This window comes from Rattus rattus, chromosome 6 (assembly GCF_011064425.1).
Source record: "Rattus rattus isolate New Zealand chromosome 6, Rrattus_CSIRO_v1, whole genome shotgun sequence".
In the NCBI taxonomy this organism is placed as follows: Eukaryota; Metazoa; Chordata; class Mammalia; order Rodentia; family Muridae; genus Rattus; species Rattus rattus.
In genome coordinates this window covers 100,079,994-100,102,515 of record NC_046159.1, presented here as the reverse complement: position 1 = coordinate 100,102,515, position 22,522 = coordinate 100,079,994, and the positions used below count along the sequence as shown (strand labels likewise).

The 22,522-nt window shown below is 39.6% G+C and overlaps 1 protein-coding gene across 3 annotated transcripts in view; it reads right to left on the bottom strand.

Moving 5' to 3' along the window:
• Braf (B-Raf proto-oncogene, serine/threonine kinase) overlaps positions 1-22,522 on the bottom strand; it is a 131,349-nt gene that overhangs the window by 86,340 nt on the left and 22,487 nt on the right. For all 3 annotated transcript variants that reach the window (XM_032906694.1, XM_032906696.1, XM_032906693.1), the window contains exon 2: positions 1,168-1,269. In XM_032906694.1, coding sequence (XP_032762585.1) covers positions 1,168-1,269 — 102 coding nt within the window. The remainder of the gene's footprint in view (positions 1-1,167; positions 1,270-22,522) is intronic.

Sequence of the window (22,522 nt, the reverse complement as noted above, 5' to 3'; positions counted from 1 at the left end):
TTTATAAATACAAACTTAACTTGCTCACAAAATAATGAAGACTTAATTTTCCTTTAAAAAATAATTAAGGGGCTGGAGAGATGGCTCAGCGGTTAAGAGCACTGGCAGCTCTTTCAGAGATCCTGAGTTCAATTCCCAGCAACCCCATGGTGGCTCACAACCATGTGTAATAGGATCTGACACCCTCTTCTGATGTGTCTGAAGACAGCTACAGTGTACTCACATACATGAAATAAATAATTTAATTAGATTGCTAAATTAGAAATTTTAGTTAGCAGTTCTTCAAACCATGTTTTAAAAATCTCTGGTATTGGAAGCCAAATGCTAATCTTTGATTTTTTTTTTTTTTTTCCGTTTTGAGACAGAGTCTCACTGTCTAGACCTTACTATGTAGCAGCCCAGGTTGACATTTTTGGTAGTTAGCAGAAACTCACAGACATTTGTCTGCCTCTGCCTTACAAATACCATCATGCAATCATAGCTGAGCGAGAGTTACTGGAGAAAGGCAGTGGGAGTGTGGCAGGCCCTGCTGGCTGCTGAGCCTGACTGACTAGACTCCACACTAGCTTGCATGCTAAGGACGGACTGACTTTTAGAAAGAAACTAAGGACAAAAAGGACTGTCTGTGACAATGTAATTCCTACTGTCTCACAGGATTAAGAACAATGGCTAACTACAGATTTATAACCTCACTCAAGGCAGATGATACAAGTCCTAAGGCATCTAAGAAGCAAGAGTAGCAAAGTTGGGCCACTCCTAGATTATAAACTGTATCTATGAGAAAGCAGAAAACAACTATGGGGAACTTATTCTAAAAAAGATATTTTACAAAACCACCCAAATTTCCCAAGATGGTAACTCATTCTGCTAACTACCAAAACAGTGTGCTTTTTCTCACTTTCTTTTTAACAATTCTTTTTTTAAAAATTCAGGCACTATTTTGAAGTTTATAGGAGACATCCCTCTTAGTTTTGACATTTTTCAAAATAAAACTAACACATGCAGACTGCAACAAGTGAACAAAAACAAGACTAAGAAGAAAAATAAAAGGGAAAGCTAATTCTTCCAATGTTTCCAATCCTCTCTCTAAAATAACCAAACTATGACTATTAAACATTTTAATACATTTTCCCTCAGAATTCCTGTAAAGCAATACTCAGAACTTACCTCCAGGTATATTGACGGTGGGTTATGCTCCCCACCAAACTTGTCCAATAGGGCCTCTATATGTTCCTGTGTCAACTTAATCATTTGCTTGATATTCCACACCTAAAAAAAGCAAAACAATCTAAATAAAGATCACTTAGCATATGAATTCAAAAATATTTAAATGTAGAATGCAGTAACTATGAATATTCTTAAGGTTTTAAACAATTTATTGGGGTTTTGTGACTATTAATCTTTTCTACTTAGTAATATATTCTTATCTATAAATAATTCAAACACCTGAGTATTCAGAATAAACAATCAAAACTAGCAATTACTATATTAAATAAAATAAGCCAGACTCAGAAATACAAACATCACATTTTCTATACTGTGGAACTTACATTCAAAATTATGTGTGTGTCCTTCAAACACAAGCACCATGGTACATGTGCTTCTATACACATACAAGTCTCTCTCTCTCTCTCTCTCTCTCTCTCTCTCTCTCTCACACACACACACACACACACACACACACACACACACACAAATAAATCATGAAAATCTATTTTTGTCTTCTATAAAATTTGGGGCTCGCCACCAGAAAGCAAATTCTTTTTTCAAGAGTTTGTTATTGTATGGTTACTCTTCAGTGTAAACTTGACTGGATTTTTATTATTATTTTTTTTAATGAAAGGAGATATGGGCCAGGTGGTGGTGGTACACATCTTTAATCCCAGCTCTTGGGAGACAGAGGAGGGCAGAGCTGTATGAGTTTGAGGCCAGCTTAGTCTACAGATTGAGTTCCAGCCAAGTGACAGCCTAGGCTCCAAGTGACAGTCAAAGTTACACAGAGAAACCATGTCTTAAAAAACAAAACAACTAAAACCAAAAAAAAGAAAGGAGAGTGCCTGGAGAGTTTATCTGAAACCAGCTGTCTTACAATGAATGGAAGCCACATGAGGGTCGGACTGTTCTAAGATGGGACAAATGAAAGGCCAGAGTGCAAGGGCTTTCTGAGGTTGGGATTTACACCTATTTCTGCCTAGAAAGCTGGGAATGGATGTAGTAATAACCTGGTGGTTGATCTTTGTTACCGTCAGGGTCGGAATCCCCTAGACTGTTATGTTTATCCCTGACTTTTCCTAGACTCCTGAGCATTGTTTCTCAGTCAGTGGAACCCATTCTTATGAAGGAGGTTCCAGGTACTTTGCAAGAGTTTCAATGTAGTCATGCCCTAGGTTTTACTGTAATAACTGTCACCAGAAAAATTTTTCCCAAATTGTACTATGTTTAGATATTTCAAAAATAAACTGGATTCAGACTCTGAACCAACACAGGCTAACAAAGTCAGTCATGTTGAACCAGATTTCCTTCTTGCCTCTGTCAGATTGCATCCTGCAGGAATCCCGACACCTCAGTCCATGGGACACAGAGTGCAAGAAGAGAAACCACTTCTGAGAGTTGTCCTCTGACCTCCAAATACAAGTGCCATGGCACATGTGCTTCTATCATCATGCACACACGCAAACAAATAATAAAGCAAAAATTAAAAAGGGCATGCAAAATGGTTCAACAGGCGACAGTACTTTCCACTAAGCCTGACAGTCTGAGCTTAATCCCCAGGACTGTGATGGCGGAAGAAGAGAACTGCAATGGTCCTTTGATCTCCACATACACACCACAGCCTGCTCGTGCTGCTCCTCACAACCACCACATACACCATAAGTAAATAAATGTAAGGTTGAAAAAAGATACTAAAGATGCCCTTTCAGTTATAACTGGGGTGACTCTAAACATGACTGCTATAATTCTTGCACCCTAGAAGAATGCTCGTCAATAGCTACCCACACAGCACTCACTTGGCAGCGTCTATAAGATGACTCCCACTTAAAAAGAGGCCTAGACTTATAGAACTGCAGAATCCTACTATAATCAATTTATTTAGTCTTTTAGTCAGAAATACTAAAAGCACTCAAAAGACAGTGAAAACCCAACAAATCGAAAAATCACAAGGAACAAACAAACTAACTGGACGAGGAAAGGTAACTAGTGGATGATGAGGACAAGGCTTGAGAGACGTAGAGTGAAATGTATGTTCAGAACTCTGAAGTAATATTTTACAGGGAGCACTTCACACTCTGTGAAGACTTTACAGACATAATGTTACTATGTTCAATAGAAAAAGAGTACCTCAGGTCTGGAGAGATGGCTCAGTGTTAAAAAGCACTTGCTGTTCTTGCAGAGGACCAGGCTCAGTTCCAAGCACCCACATGGTGGCTCACAGCCACCCACAGGCACATACATAGTGAACATACATACACACAAGGCACATTACTCATATATATATATATATATATATATATATATATATAATTAAATACGCAGTTGTAAAGACAACTGGCTCATTTACTATATGTGGCTTTTCACACCTCCCCCCAAATAAGTTTTTTAGGTTTTGTAATTCTAATATTAAAATCTCTTCAGTTTTCCATTTAACTTGCTCTGTATACTTCAAGAACAGGTAGCTGCTAAGAATACTGTACCATACATAAAATATCAACTTGATGTAGTGCTTAGTTTATACCGGGCACTGTTTATTTATTTATTTGACTACTAACAACTCCTCAATTCAATAAGTGTCTAAGTTTTAGTCCTTGATCTCATGAAGTACACATTTAGCTACATAAAGTCAAGTATTAAACAAACATGTCAGATTATGATTTTGAAAAACATACATATATACATGCATGCATGCATTCATACATACATACATGCATGCATATACACATATGCATTCATACATACATAAAAAACAAACAGGTGAGCTTGAGATCAGCATGTGGACGGCTATTAAGTTAAAGCTCTGAAGGAAGGGGAGTAAGCGAAGAATGCACATCTAAAAGAGAAAGCCGGATCTTCCTGGTCGCTGCCACCGCGGAGAGCCCGTGGGCAGAACCCCGCGAGCGAACTCGAGCCTCGGGACCAAAGGTAAGACTAACTTATCTGCTGCAAGTGACTTGCCGGGTGGAATCGGGACAACAGAGGCAGAATCCCTCTAGGACCAGGCAGATCGTGTGTTTACCACGCGCCCCACACCGGCGGATCCCGGCCCGCAGCCGCGCTCCGCTCCCAGCACCTGTGGGGCGATACCTTACCGCCTGGTCAGGGTGGGCACTCCTGAGGCTGCAGAGCAGAAGAGACCACCAACACTGCCCACCCCTGCCCACATCCCTGGCCCAAGAGGAAACTGTATAAGGCCTCTGGGCTCCCGTGGGAGAGGGCCCAGGTGAGGCAGGAGCCCTGCCTGAGACACCGCCGGAACCTGAAGGAAACAGACCGGATAAACAGTTCTCTGCACCCAAATCCTGTGGGAGGGAGAGCTAAACCTTCAGAGAGGCAGACACGCCTGCGAAAACGGAAGAGACTGCTCTCTGCACACATTACTGATTCCAGAGGAAAACACCGGAGGCCATCTGGAACCCTGATGCACGTGACCGGACTTAAGACGTGTGCTAGTTCGATCTGGTTGCTGCCACCGCGGAGAGCCCGTGGGCAGCACCCCGCGAGGGAACTCAAACCTCGGGACCACAGGTAAGACCAACTTTTCTGCTGCAAGTGACCTGCCTGGTGAACTCAAGACACAGGCCCACAGGAACAGCTGAAGACCTGTAGAGGGACAAAACTACACACACGAAAGCAGAACACTCTGTCCCCATAACTGGCTGAAAGAAAACAGTAAAACAGGTCTACAGCACTCCTGACACACAGGCTTATAGGACAGTCTAGCCACTGTCAGAATTAGCAGAACAAAGTAACACTAGAGATAATCTGATGGCGAGAGGCAAGCGCAGGAACACAAGCAACAGAAACCAAGACTACATGGCATCATCGGAGCCCAATTCTCCCACCAAAACAAACATGGAATATCCAAACACACCAGAAAAGCAAGATCTAGTTTCAAAATCAGATTTGATCATGATGCTGGAGGACTTCAAGAAAGACGTGAAGAACTCCCTTAGAGAACAAGTAGAAGCCTACAGAGAGGAATCGCAAAAATCCCTGAAAGAATTCCAGGAAAACACAAACAAACAGTTGAAGGAATTAAAAATGGAAATAGAAGCAATCAAGAAAGAACACATGGAAATAACCCTGGATATAGAAAACCAAAAGAAGAGACAAGGAACTGTAGATACAAGCTTCACCAACAGAATACAAAGAGATGGAAGAGAGAATCTCAGGAGCAGAAGATTCCATAGAAATCATTGACTCAACTGTCAAAGATAATGTAAAGCGGAAAAAGCTACTGGTCCAAAACATACAGGAAATCCAGGACTCAATGAGAAGATCAAACCTAAGGATAATAGGTATAGAAGAGAGTGAAGACTCCCAGCTCAAAGGACCAGTAAATATCTTCAACAAAATCATAGAAGAAAACTTCCTAACCAAAAAAAAAGAGATACCCATAAGCATACAAGAAGCCTACAGAACTCCAAATAGATTGGACCAGAAAAGAAACACCTCCCGTCACATAATAGTCAAAGCACTAAACGCACAAAATAAAGAAAGAATATTAAAAGCAGTAAGGGAAAAAGGTCAAGTAACATATAAAGGCAGACCTATCAGAATCACACCAGACTTCTCGCCAGAAACTATGAAGGCCAGAAGATCCTGGACTGATGTCATACAGACCCTAAGAGAACACAAATGCCAGCCCAGGCTACTGTATCCTGCAAAACTCTCCAATTAACATAGATGGAGAAACCAAGATATTCCATGACAAAACCAAATTTACACAATATCTTTCTACAAATCCAGCACTACAAAAAGGATAATAAATGGTAAAGCCCAACATAAGGAGGCAAGCTATACCCAAGAAGAGGCAAGAATCTAATCATCTTGGCAACAAAACAAAGAGAAGAAAAGCACACAAACACAACCTCACATCCAAATATGAATATAACAGGAAGCAATAATCACTATTCCTTAATATCTCTCAACATCAATGGCCTCAACTCCCCAATAAAAAGACATAGATTAACAAACTGGATACGCAACGAGGACCCTGCATTCTGCTGCCTACAGGAAACACACCTCAGAGACAAAGACAGACACTACCTCAGAGTGAAAGGCTGGGAAACAACTTTCCAAGCAAATGGTCAGAAGAAGCAAGCTGGAGTAGCCATTCTAATACCAAATAAAATCAATTTCCAACTAAAAGTCATCAAAAAAAGATAAGGAAGGACACTTTATATTCATCAAAGGAAAATCCACCAAGATGAACTCTCAATCCTAAATATCTATGCCCAAATACAAGGGCACCTACATAATGTAAAAAAGAAACCTTACTAAAGCTCAAAAACACACATTGCACCTCACACAATAATAGTAGGAGATTTCAACACCCCACTCTCATCAATGGACAGATCATGGAAACAGAAATTAAACAGAGACGTAGACAGACTAAGAGAAGTCATGAGCCAAATGGACTTAACGGATATTTATAGAACGTTTCTACCCTAAAGCAAAAAGGATATACCTTCTTCTCAGCTCCTCATGGTACTTTCTCCAAAATTGACCATATAATTGGTCAAAAAACAGGCCTCAACAGATACAGAAAGATAGAAATAATCCCATGCGTGCTATCGGACCACCACGGCCTAAAGCTGGTCTTCAATAACAATAAGGGAAGAATGCCCACATATACGTGGAAACTGAACAATGCTCTACTCAATGATAACCTGGTCAAGGAAGAAATAAAGAAAGAAATTAAAAACTTTTTAGAATTTAATGAAAATGAAGGTACAACATACCCAAACTTATGGGACACAATGAAAGCTGTGCTAAGAGGAAAACTCATAGCGCTGAGTGCCTGCAGAAAGAAACAGGAAAAGAGCATATGTCAGCAGCTTGACAGCACACCTAAAAGCTCTAGAACAAAAAGAAGCAAATACACCCAGGAAGAGTAGAAGGCAGGGAAATAATCAAACTCAGAGCTGAAATCAACCAAGTAGAAACAAAAAGGACCATAGAAAGAATCAACAGAACCAAAAGTTGGTTCTTTGAGAAAATCAACAAGATAGATAAACCCTAGCCAGATTCTTGAGAGGACACAGAGAGTGTGTCCAAATTAACAAAATCAGAAATGAAAAGGAGACATAACTACAGATTCAGAGGAAATTCAAAAAATCATCAGATCTTACTATAAAAGCCTATATTCAACAAAACTTGAAAATCTACAGGAAATGGACAATTTCTAGACAGATACCAGGTACCGAAGTTAAATCAGGAACAGATAAACCAGTTAAACAACCCCATAACTCCTAAGGAAATAGAAGCAGTCATTAAAGGCCTCCCAACCAAAAAGAGCCCAGGTCCAGACGGGTTTAGTGCAGAATTCTATCAGACCTTCATAGAAGACCTCATACCAATATTATCCAAACTATTCCACAAAATTGAAACAGATGGAGCACTACCGAATTCCATGAAGCCACAATTACTCTTATACCTAAACCACACAAAGACCCAACAAAGAAAGAGAACTTCAGACCAATTTCCCTTATGAACATTGCAAAAAATACTCAACAAAATTCTGGCAAACCAATCCAAGAGCACATCAAAACAATCATCCACCATGATCAAGTAGGTTTCATCCCAGGCATGCAGGGATGGTTTAATATACGGAAAACCATCAACGTGATCCATTATATAAACAAACTGAAAGAACAAAACCACATGATCATTTCATTAGATGCTGAGAAAGCATTTGACAAAATTCAACACCCCTTCATGATAAAAGTCCTGGAAAAGAATAGGAATACAAGGCCCATACCTAAACATAATAAAAGCCATATACAGCAAACCAGTTGCTAACATTAAACTAAATGGAGAGAAACTTGAAGCAATCCCACTAAAATCAGGGACTAGACAAGGCTGCCCACTCTCTCCCTACTTATTCAATATAGTTCTTGAAGTTCTAGCCAGAGCAATCAGACAACAAAAGGAGGTCAAGGGGATACAGATCGAAAAAGAAGAAGTCAAAATATCACTATTTGCAGATGATATGATAGTATATTTAAGTGGTCCCAAAAGTTCCACCAGAGAACTACTAAAGCTGATAAACAACTTCAGCAAAGTGGCTGGGTATAAAATTAACTCAAGTAAATCAGTAGCCTTCCTCTACACAAAAGAGAAACAAGCCGAGAAAGAAATTAGGGAAACTTGACACCCTTCATAATAGACCCAAATAATATAAAATACCTCGGTGTGACTTTAACCAAGCAAGTAAAAGATCTGTACAATAAGAACTTCAAGACACTGAAGAAAGAAATTGAAGAAGACCTCAGAAGGTGGAAAGATCTCCCATGCTCATGGATTGGCAGGATTAATATAGTAAAAATGGCCATTTTACCAAAAAGCGATCTACAGATTCAATGCAATCCCCATCAAAATACCAATCCAATTCTTCAAAGAGTTAGACAGAACAATTTGCAAATTCATCTGAATAACAAAAAACCCAGGATAGCTAAAACTATCCTCAACAATAAAAGGACTTCAGGGGAATCACTATCCCTGAACTCAAGCAGTATTACAGAGCAATAGTGATAAAAAACTGCATGGTATTGGTACAGAGACAGACAGATAGACCAATGGAACAGAATTGAAGACCCAGAAATGAACCCACACACCTATGGGCACTTGATTTTTGACAAAGGAGCCAAATCCATCCAATGGAAAAAAGATAGCATTTTCAGCAAATGGTGCTGGTTCAACTGGAGGTCAACATGTATAAGAATGCAGATCGATCCATGCTTATCACCCTGTACAAAGCTTAAGTCCAAGTGGATCAAGGACCTCCACATCAAACCAGACCCACTCAAACTAATAGAAGAAAAACTAGGGAAGCATCTGAACACATGGGCACTGGAAAAAATTTCCTGAACAAAACACCAATGGCAATGTATGCTCTAAGATCAAGAATCGACAAATGGGATCTCATAAAACTGCAAAGCTTCTGTAAGGCAAAGGACACTGTGGTTAGGACAAAACGGCAACCAACAGATTGGGAAAAGATCTTTACCAATCCTACAACAGATAGAGGCCTTATATCCAAAATATACAAAGAACTCAAGAAGTTAGACTGCAGGGAGACAAATAACCCTATTAAAAAATGGGGTTCAGAGCTAAACAAAGAATTCACAGCTGAGGAATGCCGAATGGCTGAGAAACACCTAAAGAAATGTTCAACATCTTTAGTCATCAGGGAAATGCAAATCAAAACAACCCTGAGATTTCACCTCACACCAGTGAGAATGGCTAAGATCAAAAACTCAGGTGACAGCAAATGCTGGCGAGGATGTGGAGGAAGAGGAACACTCCTCCATTGTTGGTGGGATTGCAGACTGGTACAACCATTCTGGAAATCAGTCTGGAGGTTCCTCAGAAAATTGGACATTAAACTGCCTGAGGATCCAGCTATCCCTCTCTTGGGCATATACCCAAAAGATGCCCCAACATATAAAAAAGACACGTGCTCCACTATGTTCATCGCAGCCTTATTTATAATAGCCAGAAGCTGGAAAGAACCCAGATGCCCTTCAACAGAGGAATGGATACAGAAAATGTGGTATATCTACACAATGGAATATTACTCAGCTATCAAAAAAAACGAGTTTATGAAATTTGTAGGCAAATGGTTGGAACTGGAAAATATCATCCTGAGTGAGCTAACCCAATCACAGAAAGACATACATGGTATGCACTCATTGATAAGTGGCTATTAGCCCAAATGCCTGAATTACCCTAGATGTCTAGAACAAATGAAACTCAAGACGGAGGATCAAAATGTGAATGCTTCACTCCTTCTTTAAAAGGGGAACAAGAATACCCTTGGCAGGGAAAGAGAGGCAAAAAGATTAAAAACAGAGACTGAAGGACATCCATTCAGAGCCTGCCCATGTGGCCCATATATACAGCCACCCAATTAGACAAGATGGATGAAGCAAAGAAGTGCAGAAGTGTAGATCGCTCCTGAGAGACACAGCCAGAATACAGCAAATACAGAGGCGAATGTCAGCAGCAAACCTCTGAACTGAGAACGGACCCCTGCTGAAGGAATCAGAGAAAGAACTGAAGAGCTTGAAGGGCCGAGACCCTATATGTACAACAAAGACAAGCCACCAGAGCTTCCAGGGACTAAGCCACTACCTAAAGACTATACATGGACTGACCCTGGACTCTGACCTCATAGGTAACAATGAATATCCTAGTAAGAGCACCAGTGGAAGGGGAAGCCCTGGGTCCTGCTAATACTGAACCCCCAGTGAACTAGACTGTTGGGGGGAGGGCGGCAATGGGGGGAGGGTGGGGAGGGGAACACCCATAAGGAAGGGGAGGGGGGAGGGGGATGTTTGCCCGGAAACCGGGAAAGGGAATAACACTCGAAATGTATATAAGAAATATTCAAGTTAATAAAAAAAAATAAATAAAGGAATAACCCCAAAAGATATCATACCGAAAAAAAAATAAAAGAGCAAGCCAATAAAACAGAGGAGAAAAAGATGCAAAAGCATTAATATAGGGAAAAGATTGTTTCATGTGTGACAGGCTGATTGCATTAATGCCCCCAGAGAATGGTCTAATAGGCACACCTTTTAGTCTGTAACTTTGCAAGTCCTCTTTCTACTCTGACCCTAGGCTTCTTCAGAGTCTTGGTTGTTCTTGTGCTATCTTGCAACATGGTGTTGGCAAGCATGACTCAAACAGAAGTCTGAATGCAAATATGAACTACTGGCTCTCTTGCACAACTGAACTCTGCTTGCTCTTTCACCTCTGCTCTGCTCTGCTCTAAGAACATGCTTCCCCTAGCCTATTAGCACAACACTGTGCCACGTAAAGCTATTCTAGAATAGTTAGCTATCTAGAACCACCAACTGGCCACAGATAAATGATTTGAACTCAGCCAACGTTAGTGTAATTTACAATAGCATGATTTCACAACTGAAAATAATTATTTTAAGTGCTGGGCTTTAGGGTGGTTTATTGTATAAAGAAAATATATTACACAGAAATATGCAACAGAACACATAAAAAATACACATGAATGTTTCTAACTGTAATATTCCTAATAGCCAAAATGTGAAAACAAGATGGACATTGTTTTACATATCTGTAATCCCAGCACTTGGAAGAAACAGGCAGGAGGATTGGGAGTTAAGGCCAACCTCAGCTATATAACAAGTTCAGGGACAGACTGGACATATGAGACCCTACTTTAACAAAAGAGCTGAGGAGCTGAGGAAGTAGTTCAGCTGGTAAAGTGTTTGCCATGAGGACCTGAACCCCAATGAAACAATGTTTCCCCAGTGAAAACAACCCAAATGTTCATCTGCTAATAAATATATAATATACAGTGCATCTATTCAAATAAAATGTCATGTCATGAAAAGGAAATAAACCATGAATATGTAAATATGTACTAAAGCATAACATATGCTGTACTAAGTGAAAAAAGCTGGCAAGCAAAGACTAAATACTATATATGATTTAAAATTGTCCATAATAAGGAAATCTAGAAAGAAATAGATTAATACATTATTTAGTTGATCAGGAATGGGGAGGATAGAGGGAATAAAGGAAGATGGTCATGAGTTTCGGGGAAATCAAAATATTTTAAAATTAAATTTGGTGATGGTGAGAAAGATTAGAGGCCATCTTCCCTGGGGCACTTAGCAAACATGAAGCACTGTAAAATAACTGTTTCTGCTAGCATTATGTCCTTTAAGTTCATACTGTAGACATTCCTGGTGTTCCTCTTTGGGAGAATGGGGCAATATGACTCTAAGCTAAGGGTTTATGGACTTTCTTTTGCTCCCCTGGTTGCCTTGACTGAAAAACTATCAGTCAGTTAAGCAGCAGGACTATCCTTCTGTTAGCACCAACCATCTGGAACAGTCCAGAGACACTTTGAAGACAAGTACAAAGCTGAGAATGGAGAGCAGTGGGGAACCTAAGTAAAGATCAAAGGAGAGACGACCAAAGGTTTTTTCCTTGTCAAGAGAGTATGGAAGAAAATACAGATGCCGAGTGTTCGAATGGCATCCCTTCACAAGGATTACACAGAACTGCCACAAAGAAAGTTATGACAGTGAGAGAAAAGCCTAAGCTATTCTGCAACTTGTAAAAAGTCTAATTCTATTAAACCTTTTAAGATAACTTTCTCAGTTTTAAAAATAATGAAGCTAAGGCTGGAGAGATGTCTTGGGGTATATGCCGGGGGAATATTTGCCTGGCTACATGGATTCAATCCTAGAATTCATGTCAAGAGATGCTCCTGTCTGTAATTCCAGCACTTCTATGGCAAGATGTGAGGTAAGATAGGGGAACTAGCTAGAAGCTTGTATATAGATGTACACGCATGCATGCATGCACGCACACACACAGAGAATAAATACTTTTTAAAACAGAAGCTAATAATTCTTTAGATTAAAATGTGCAGGTTTTTTTTTAAGATTTATCTTAAAGAAATATAAAAGTAGAAAAAAGACAGACAGACATGGTGGGTGGTTTATGCCTATAGTCCTAAGTTAAGGTGTGAGGAAAATTTGAACCCAGGGATATAGGGGTGGCTTTAGCAACCCAGAAAGTGACCTGTTTCCAAAGTTAAAATGAACAGTATAAAAATAAATTAAATAAAAAATGAAGTTCTATTGAACAAAATTCTAAGATCCTTTAAAACTTTAAAGGAAAACCCTCAGTTCTATACTTAACTCTTTAGACTCTTCCTGTCTTTGTCACTACCAACCTCACGGCAACTCTGGGAACATAGCTCCCAGGCTCCAGGCAGTTCAGTAGTTCTCCTTCCAAACCTTTGCTGAAACTCCCTTTGGCCTTAGGCTCTAGGGGGAGAGGTTCTACTGTACTTCCTAAGTTGACTCCTGTCAGTATTTGCTTGCCTGAATATAACTACAGGAAAAACAGAACAGTGAAGAGAATTTCTGTGGCTCACTGATTTCTCAAAGAAAATATCAATCAGTTCCTTGAAAGTTTCAGTAAATAACTGGAGGTGGTGGCACACACCTTTAATCCCAGCACTAAGGAGACAGAGGCAGAGACAGGCAGATCTCTGTGAGTTTGAAGCCAACCTGGTCTACAGGGAATGCTACAGCTAGGGCTACCCAGAGAAACCCTGATTTGGAAAAAAAAAGTTTCAATAAACCACAACAAAAATGCAGTCCAGGAATCAAAAGGTAAAATGACTGCAGCCTAGCTTAAGAGTAAGTCTTATGACAGGAAAAGTATTATAATTTTAACTCAACAAATTCAAAATACATTTGACATAGATATTTTTGTAAAAATGTAAGTACATTGCCAAAATCATCTCAGTAGAGAGGGAAAACATAACTAGGCCAATAAACATGTAAAGAAGTTAAAAATTAGCCAAAGGTCAACCTAAAGGAAAGAGCAAATCCCTCCCTGGAACAATTGGGTGGTGGGGCCATCTTATCTCATCTCCTCCAAGGCTGGCAGGTGCTAAGCAGCCAGAGTTACCACTAAGTGAACACACTAAGTACACACAGTTGGGCAATTTTACAGTGAAATTCAGACTTAATCTCCCCAACTTCAGGCAAGGATTTAATTAATAAGAACATGCTGAGATAATGGAACATTTATCTATCATATGATAGGTTGGAGATTAAGAAAAAAATTCTCTAATCTCTCAGAGAAGTATTAATACTTGTACAAATTTAAAATATTGAAAGAAAAAGTAAAAATTGAGAGAGTAAAATTGTGCTTTTTGTGGTACACATTCATTTAACCAGCACCCAAAATAACTTTTTAAATTTCCTTCAGGATAGATTTGGAGTAAAGTGCTTGCCTGGCCAGAGCACCCATTCTCTAGCCAAGTTAACAGGTGGAGGGGGAGTTTCAGATCAATTAAATTAGAGAAGAAAGGAGCATATTACAACAATGAGGAAATTCAAAGAAGTGAGAGGCTTGTATATTAAAAACTTGACACTGAAAAAAGAAATTGAAGCAATTAGATGGAAAAATCTCCCATGTTCGTGGACTGATAGAGTTAATACTGTAAACATGGCCATTCTACCAAAAGCAATAAACAGATTCAGGGAAATCTCTATCAAAGTTTCCTAAATCAAAATATTCTGTACATTTATATTCTTTATTTTCCTTGCAATGCAAATAAAGATAAAAACAATATGCTTTATATACCAACAACACCCACAATTCATATAACTTAAAAATCTTAATGAACCAAATAGCAAATATCTAAAACAACTGGATTCAACTTTCTGGCCTTTTTTTGGTTCTTATTTTTTATGTTTTGTTGTTGTTTTGTTTTTTGTTTGTTTGTTTGTTTGTTTGTAGCCTTGACTTGCTTGGAGCTTGCTGTATATATAGATCAGGCAGACCTTAAACTCACAGAAATCCACCTGCCTCTGCTTGTGTGCTGTATGAAAGGCATGTGACACCACATCTGGCTTCCAAGTCTTGTCTTAAAACAGATTTTGTTTTGAGAGTTTGCTTAGCAGCTAAGAGCATCAGCTGCTCTTCCAGAGGAGCTGGGTTTGATTCCAGAATCCACATGACAGCTAACAGTCACCTGTAGCTCCAATTCCAGGATTCCAACCTCCTCTTCTGGCCTCCTTGGACACCAAGCATTCAAGTGGTACACAAACAGATGTGGGTCAAACAGCTTAAAGAGTTTATTATTTTTAATTCTGTATGTATGTAGACATGTGTACAAGTGCTTAAGTGCTTATAGAGGCTAAAGTCCTAGAGCTGGAGGTACGGCAATGTAAGCCATTGATGTGGGTGCTGGGAACTGCAACAGCAACAACTACTCTATCTCCCCAGCACTACCTAATCTAAATCTAGATTTCTTTTTTAATTGAGACAACCGATCATTTCCTGGGTTATCCTGTTTCATGTCATTAGTTTTTAAAAAAATCCTATTATCATGCCTCTCTCTAAAATATTTATAAGGTATCATTTCCCCCATGTCTTTAGACCTTATTCCATGCTATCATTCATCCATTCTCCAGTCAGACAGAAATCCCTAGAACACATTTCACCACTTTTCTTCCCTTACTTAAAAACTTTAGTAGACCCCAGTAAGAAACAAGTCCATATTCCTTAACTAGAAGAAGGGTTTCCTTCTGTCTCATCAGGTACCGTTCCCTTCATCTCTTACACCCACACAACTCATACATGCTATTCCTTCCCTGCAACAGTCTTTGCCCAGTAGCTTTCCAAATTAAGCAAAAAACTTTAACTCCCGCTTCCTAAGAGGGCCTTTTCTCATCTCAATCTATATTGAATCTTCATTAAACTCTCTTTTGGAATGTATCACAATTTCGAATCCATATGTATACACGTTTCTTTTATGGCCATCTTATTGCAGAGACTACATGTAAGCCCAAGCACATACAATAAAAATATTTAAAGCAATATTTTACTGTTATAAAATGGCTTTTGATCTGGTCAGGATGATATTTTATAATGATTCCTCTGGAAATAATGCTTAGGTTATAAGTCATAAAGGTACAAGAGGCGACTGCATTAAAAGCATACTACAATAGCAGCAAAAAGAAGAGTAGTAAGAGTCTGAACCTCTGTTGATAGATTTAATATATTTACAGCCCCGTAATGCAACAAAATCAAGGTTCAGAGAGTAAGCAAGTATTTCAAAGGGGAACTGTAAAAACACTTTGTGTGGTAATTCAGCTCTGAATTTAGATGACTGAGACTATTGAGAGAAATTATAATCCTCCTTCAAAATAAACCATCACAAGACCACCACTGATGGGAATGCAAAAGGAGCCCCTTGAGTCAGTCAGTTATGTCTGGTAGCTGATAAACTAAATCAGATCATGGCAAAAAATGTAAACACAAGCCAAGCATGCTGGCACACACCTTCAACTCAGCACTCAGGAGGCAAAGGCAGGTGGATCTCTAAGTTCAAGGCCAGTGTGGGCTACAAAGCTAGTCCAGGATAGTCAGGGCTACACAGACAAACCCTGTCTCAAAAACAAAAACAAAATGAAAAAAAAATGCAAACACAAACCTTACACATTAAACAATAAAACCATAAAATGAACATTCTAAATTCTTAGGGTCAATGATCTTCCATTAAATATGACTGACATTTAACCTAACGGCAAAAATATATTTTGAAAAGGACAACCAACATAACCTGAGTAGGTCTATTTCAATTCAAAGAGCAAAAACTTTCTTTTTTAACATTATGGCTGCAACAGTAGATTACAATGTAATGGTCAAAGTGTGATCTACATACATGGGTATATACTTTTTTGAGATACTCCTTTGCAGAGATGTTAGCTGGCTAAATTATTTAGTATTGGGCTCATATAAACCATTAAGAAGAATCACCTTCTCACAGTTGATTACACAAATACACCACAGCTTCAAATAGTTTAAATCTCACTTGGGGTTAGTATCAGAGAAACATGAACATACGGTCAACAGGCAGTGTGCCCCAGGCCGGTTGTATAACCTTTTAAAACAAACTTCACCCACAAAGCAGAATTTATAATATCTACCTCTCAAGAGTTGCTGAGAAAAACTTAGTATTTGGTATATAAGTTCACAGGCTGTAAACCTCTATTTCCAGTTTTGTCACTTAGCTGTATGACCCTGGAGAAGTTAGTCTGTCACATCATTCAGTTTCCACTGTCCCTCCTCTAAAGCTTTTTGACACATCAATCTTTATTCATGTGTTACATGTATGACATAAACTTCATAGAGCTAATTTGAGAGAGTCTCAGTATCTAGCAGAAAATAAGTTAAAAACTAAAATACAACTGAATTAATCTATTCATTAACTTGACTAACAATAAAATGAAGTCAACGCATTATCAATGCAAAACATTTCTGTGTATTAAAAGATTCTATGATGCTGAGTCTGGCATTGCCTAAAAGGTACAGAGTGACATGGTTTCCTGCCCCTGGAACAGAGCTCAAAAGGCAAGGGCCTCTAGGAGTGATCATGAGTTGCTAGGCGTGAGACTTGTTTATATAATAATGTACATATTTTATGTTTCCTCCTTCAGGAGATGTTCTCCTGCCAAGGTTATTAACTCCATAATAATCAGATGAGGTTGTGCCTATGTCCTTAGCAAAATGGTAAGTGCTGTGACCTTTAGGACAGCCCTTAACACTGTGGGAAAGAACTCTGAAAACACGAGTTCAAGAATGTATAATTTCCACTTCCAGGTAAAGACAAAAAAAAAAAAAAGAATGTATAATTTCTCACTTATGCACAATATAAGGATGCAATATGAAAATATGAGGAGCTTCAAAAACCTAAAAGAAAAAAGGCAACTGCACTATGAGCCAGCTTGTCAGAAAGATATTAAAACAATTTGGGATGTAGTGATCAGAGCAAGATCCAACCTAGCTAACTACGTTTTTTGGTTTGTGTTTTCAAAAGCAGGCAGGCAGGTAGGCAGGTGGACACCTGAGGTCAGGGTCAGCCTGGAACAGAGCTATTTTAGCCTCAGGTGTAGAAGAAATGATGATCTTGGAGCCAGACACCACCCAGCTAGTTTACAGTCTGTGTTTACTTGACAAGTAGATCTCAGTATTCATTTGCCATGTTTTTTTTGTTTTTTTTGTTTTTTTTTTTTTTTTTTGTATTTGCTGCTGTCTTTTGTGTAAGAATCAAGGGCTTATGGTCAAAGAATCCTGATTTGTGGGATAATCAAAAGGGAACCTGGAGTAAATGACTGAATTGATATGCAAATAAAAGACTGGGCTTTGGTTTGTGAGAGCTGAGCTATCTGGATGAGCTGTCTGGAGATCTCTAGAGAAAGCTGTCTCAACAGAACACAGGCTGTCAGCTTGTACTCCACTTGATTGACTTGATTGACTTCAAGTCCTTTTTTTGTTGCTCTCAAACACCTCTTCTCTAAGGAACCCTCTCCAAGCTGAGGCTGATCTACAGCAACTATTTTTAAGTACTTGATGATGACATGAATTTATTCACCCAATATTTATTACCAAATGCCCACAGTATGCTCAAAAGTTCCTTACCTCAGGAATTCACAGGCTTGTTCTAGTTTGTCCTTTTCCCTAGGTCTAAAATTTCTGACTCCTTCCATTATTCTTTAATAATTTAGCAATCCTGACACTGTTAATTGAATTTTCAAAATGCTACATTTTAGAGTTTCACAAAATTGAGGTTTTTCACTTAGCTACAAACTTAAAAAACAAAAACAAATCAAAACAAAGAAACAAAAAACCCATCTAGCTGCTTTTAAAAGGTTTAGATATAGCAGGGCCTTATGCTGAAAAGCCAGAACTTACAAAGACAAAACCCACATATATTTACTTTAAAAAAGTATTTTTAATGTGCACTCAAAATCAATCAGAAACATTACTCTAAAAAAAATCTGTCGTACTTAACTTGCATAAGATGAAGTTCTGTCTGATTAAAAGGACTGTGTGTGTGTGTGTGTGTGTGTGTGTGTGTGTGTGTGTGTGTGTGTGTGTGTGTGTGTGTGTGTGTGTGTGTTGGGGGGTGTCTGGTGATGCCTAGCATGCCAGAGACCCTAGGTTCAATCCCTTAAACATGTCAACTTGACGGGACTCAAGAGTCATGTAAACAAGCCTTTGGATGTGTCTGTGAAGGATTTTCTAGATTAGGTTAGTGGAGGTGGAAAAACTAACCTTAAATATGAGTGGCACCATTCCATGGGCTGGGATCTTGGATTGAATAAAAAGGAGAGCTGAGTTCCAGCATCCCTCAGTCTCCACATGTGATCACATGTGCAATGAGACCAGCTGCCTCAAGCGCCTGCCACCAAGCCTGTGCCATGAGGACTGTTGCCCTGACTGGGAGCCAAAATAAAACCGTCCTTTCATGAGTTGATCCTGTTGTTTGTTTTTGGGTTTTGTTTGTTTGTTTGGTGGTTTTTTTTGTTTGGTTTGGTTTGGTTTGATTTTGTTGTTGCTGCTGCTTTTGAAATAGGGTCTCTCAAACTAGCCCTGGCTGTCCTGGAACTCACTATATAGACCATGTTGTCTTTGAACTCACAGAGATAGATGCATGTCTACCTCTGCCTCCCAAGTGCTGGGACTGAAGGCGTGCACTACTACATCCCAGCTTAAATGGCTTCTGTTAGGCATTTAAAGAACGGCAATGAGAAAAGTAACTAATACAGTGTATGTGTAAAGTGAGTCGTCCATTATTTCCCACAACTATACCTGTACAAGACACTAATGGACTGTAAGAAAGCATGGCTTCTTAAAAGCCACACCTCACTTCTGTTACTATAACTTACACACTGACAGATTTGTGGGATACATTTATTTTTTTAAAAAGACATATCCCATGGACCAGGGATACAAAATGTCTCTGCCATCAATAATTTAAGCTCACAGTAAGGTACAGGTATACCGTCTTAATCAAGTACACTACACAATAGTTATTTCAAGTAATATAGATGTACATAAACACTTTAGGATAGTACCAAGCAAACAGGAAGGATATGGGGTGGAGAAGGGGAAGGAGAGGAGATCAAATGACGTAAGATTAATACATCTAGAAAAGATGATCAAAGTTTTTTTTTGTTGTTTTTGCTTTTTTGAAACAGGATCTCACTATGTAGCCCTGACTGATTAGAACTTGTTATATAAACCATGCTGGCTTCAAAATCAGAGACCTGCTAGCATCTGCATTCTGAGAGCTGAGGTCACAGGTGCATGCCATCATGACTGGCTAGAACTAAACTTTTATTATTTTATTATCATTATTTACATTAGTTTATTTATTATTTCACGGAAAAATCAGAGGACAAATCTCCAGACTCTGTTTTCTCCTTCTGGACCCAGAGACTGAATTCAGGCTGACTGAATTGTCAGGCTTGGCAGCAAGTGACTTGGCCCACTGAGCCACCTCACTGCCCCAGACCTAAACTTTAAAGAGTAAATACAAAGTTAATGGGGCTGGCCAGACAGCTCAAAGGGTAAAGGTTCTTACTTACTGTGAAAGCCTGGTACCTGAGTTCAATCTCTGGACCAACAAAAAGGTGGAAAGAGAGAACCAATTCCACAAAGTTGTCCTCTGACTTCCACATGCACATTATGGTTTGCCCACACACATACACATACCTACATACACAACATTTTTTAAAGTTAATAAATTCAGAAGTCTGATATGGTGGCATAGGCCTCCAGTCCCAGAACTCTCAAGACTGAGACAGAGATCATAAGCTCAAAGTCACACTAGGCTATAAAGTAAAACCTTGTCTCAAAAATAGATAGATGACAGATGTCAAGAAAAAATTTGAGTTCAGTGTTTAAGGTTCTTCAAGGAGAATGTAAGCAGCATTTTGAAGTGGGTAATTCTTGCCATGAAGGACTGCTAGTGCATGGCATTCCCTGATTCATGTAGCAGCTCATGTAGCAGCTCCCATATATGACAATTCAAACATTTCCAAATGCTATCCTGTGGGACCAGTACCACCTTAAGAAACACTAAAATAAGACTGAAATTTGGGAAGAGAGGTGGTACCTGTTCCTTATTAAGATAAATGTAAAAATAACAGAAAAGAAATTAAGTCAGCTGAGCAGACTGAAAATGTCAAATCATTAAACAAGACTATCTAAAGTCAAATTTCACAAGAAGCCTCCGCTTATATCTTCCTTGGGTGGACACTTCATCTTTCTGAGTAAACGACTTAGCCCCAAGTCATTGGAAGCAGAAGAAAGTTATTTCAAAAGACTCTGCATGTAAAGTCACTCTTGGCAAAACTCTGATGACTTGGGTTCAATCCCTGGAATGCACATGGTAGAAGGAGAAACCATATTTGCTAGTTAAGTAATCCTTTCGACCTTCAAATGTGCATCATAGCATGTGACCCCCCCCCACACACACACACAACTTTTCTTCTCTTTAATTCGAGGGTGGTGAGATGGCTTGGCAGTTAGGAGCACTTATTGTTTTTCCAGGATTTGTTTGGTTCCCAGTGCCAACACTAGGGGACTCACAACTGTTAGCATTTTGTCTAAGCTCTGTCCCACAGTTCCCTGGCAACAGTCAGGTATGCCTGACTCACTATAAAAAGGGCCCTCTCCTCTCTCTCTCTCTTGCTCTCACTCTCTTCCCATTGTCTTCCCTCCTCTCTCTCCACTTGCTCATGGCCGGCCTCTACTTCTCTACTCCCCTCCCCCATCCCACCCCTCTCTCTCTGCCTCTATTACCCTTTCAACTCCCCTCCCCATGCCCTGAATATACCATTGTGTGACTGTTCCCTGGGTTGGGGGTGGAGGGGGAGGGATGCCTCAGCATGGGCCCACCGAGGCACCCTCTTCCCCCATACCTGACTATACCTCCACTAAAACATATCCCTTTCTCTCTTTATCTTTTTATAAAACATCAACAACTGCCTGTACTTGATATTTTTCTGTCAACTGGACACAAGCTAGAACTAGAATCATTCTGGAAGAGGAACCTCAAGTGAGAAAACACTCCTGTCATACTGGCATATAAACAAGTCTATAGTACATATTCTTGTTTGATGTTGATGTGGGAGGGAGGGCCCAGTATACTGTGGTACTGCCACTCCTGGGTTGGCAGTCCTGGACATTATAACAAAGCAAGCTGAGCAAGCCAGTAAGCAGTGCTCCTCCTTGGCCTCTGTATCATAATGTGATTGCCTCCTGGCAATTTAGTGCACACATGTACTCTCTCTGTCTCTGTCTCTCTCTGCCTCCCCACCTCTCGCTCAGACACACACACACACACACACACACACACACACACACACACACACACACAAACACTCACTTACACTCACACCTGCACATACAAATAAGTCTTAGGGGAAAAAATCTATACCAAAAAATCATCATAAAGAGTTGAAAGAAAAGGGTAGGCTCAGAGGTTACTTTTAAAGCCCACTGAACAGTCAAGAAATATAAAGGTGGAATGCCTTTAGTCCCAACACATAGAAAGCAGGAGGAAGAACATTTCTGTGAGTTTGAGGCCAGGCAAGTTGCCAGCCAGACCAATATAGTGGGACTCAGTCAGAGAGAAAGAGAGAGAGAGAGAGAGAGAGAGAGAGAGAGAGAGAGAGAGAGAGAGAGCGAGAGAGAGAGAGAGAGACAGAGACAGACTGAGAGAGACTGACTCTAGTCTAAAATAAAAACTGTATAGATATAGGCAGATTTGAAAGGCTTATCAGCTCTAATTGTTGGGTTTCAGATCCTAGAACAAACAGCTGAGGTGCATACCTTACATACCAAAGCAGACCAGGCCTCCAGGTTCTCCCAGCATCCCTCAGGCCCTACCTGGCATACCACACTCCCAACATTGAACTTTCCAGCCCAGTGA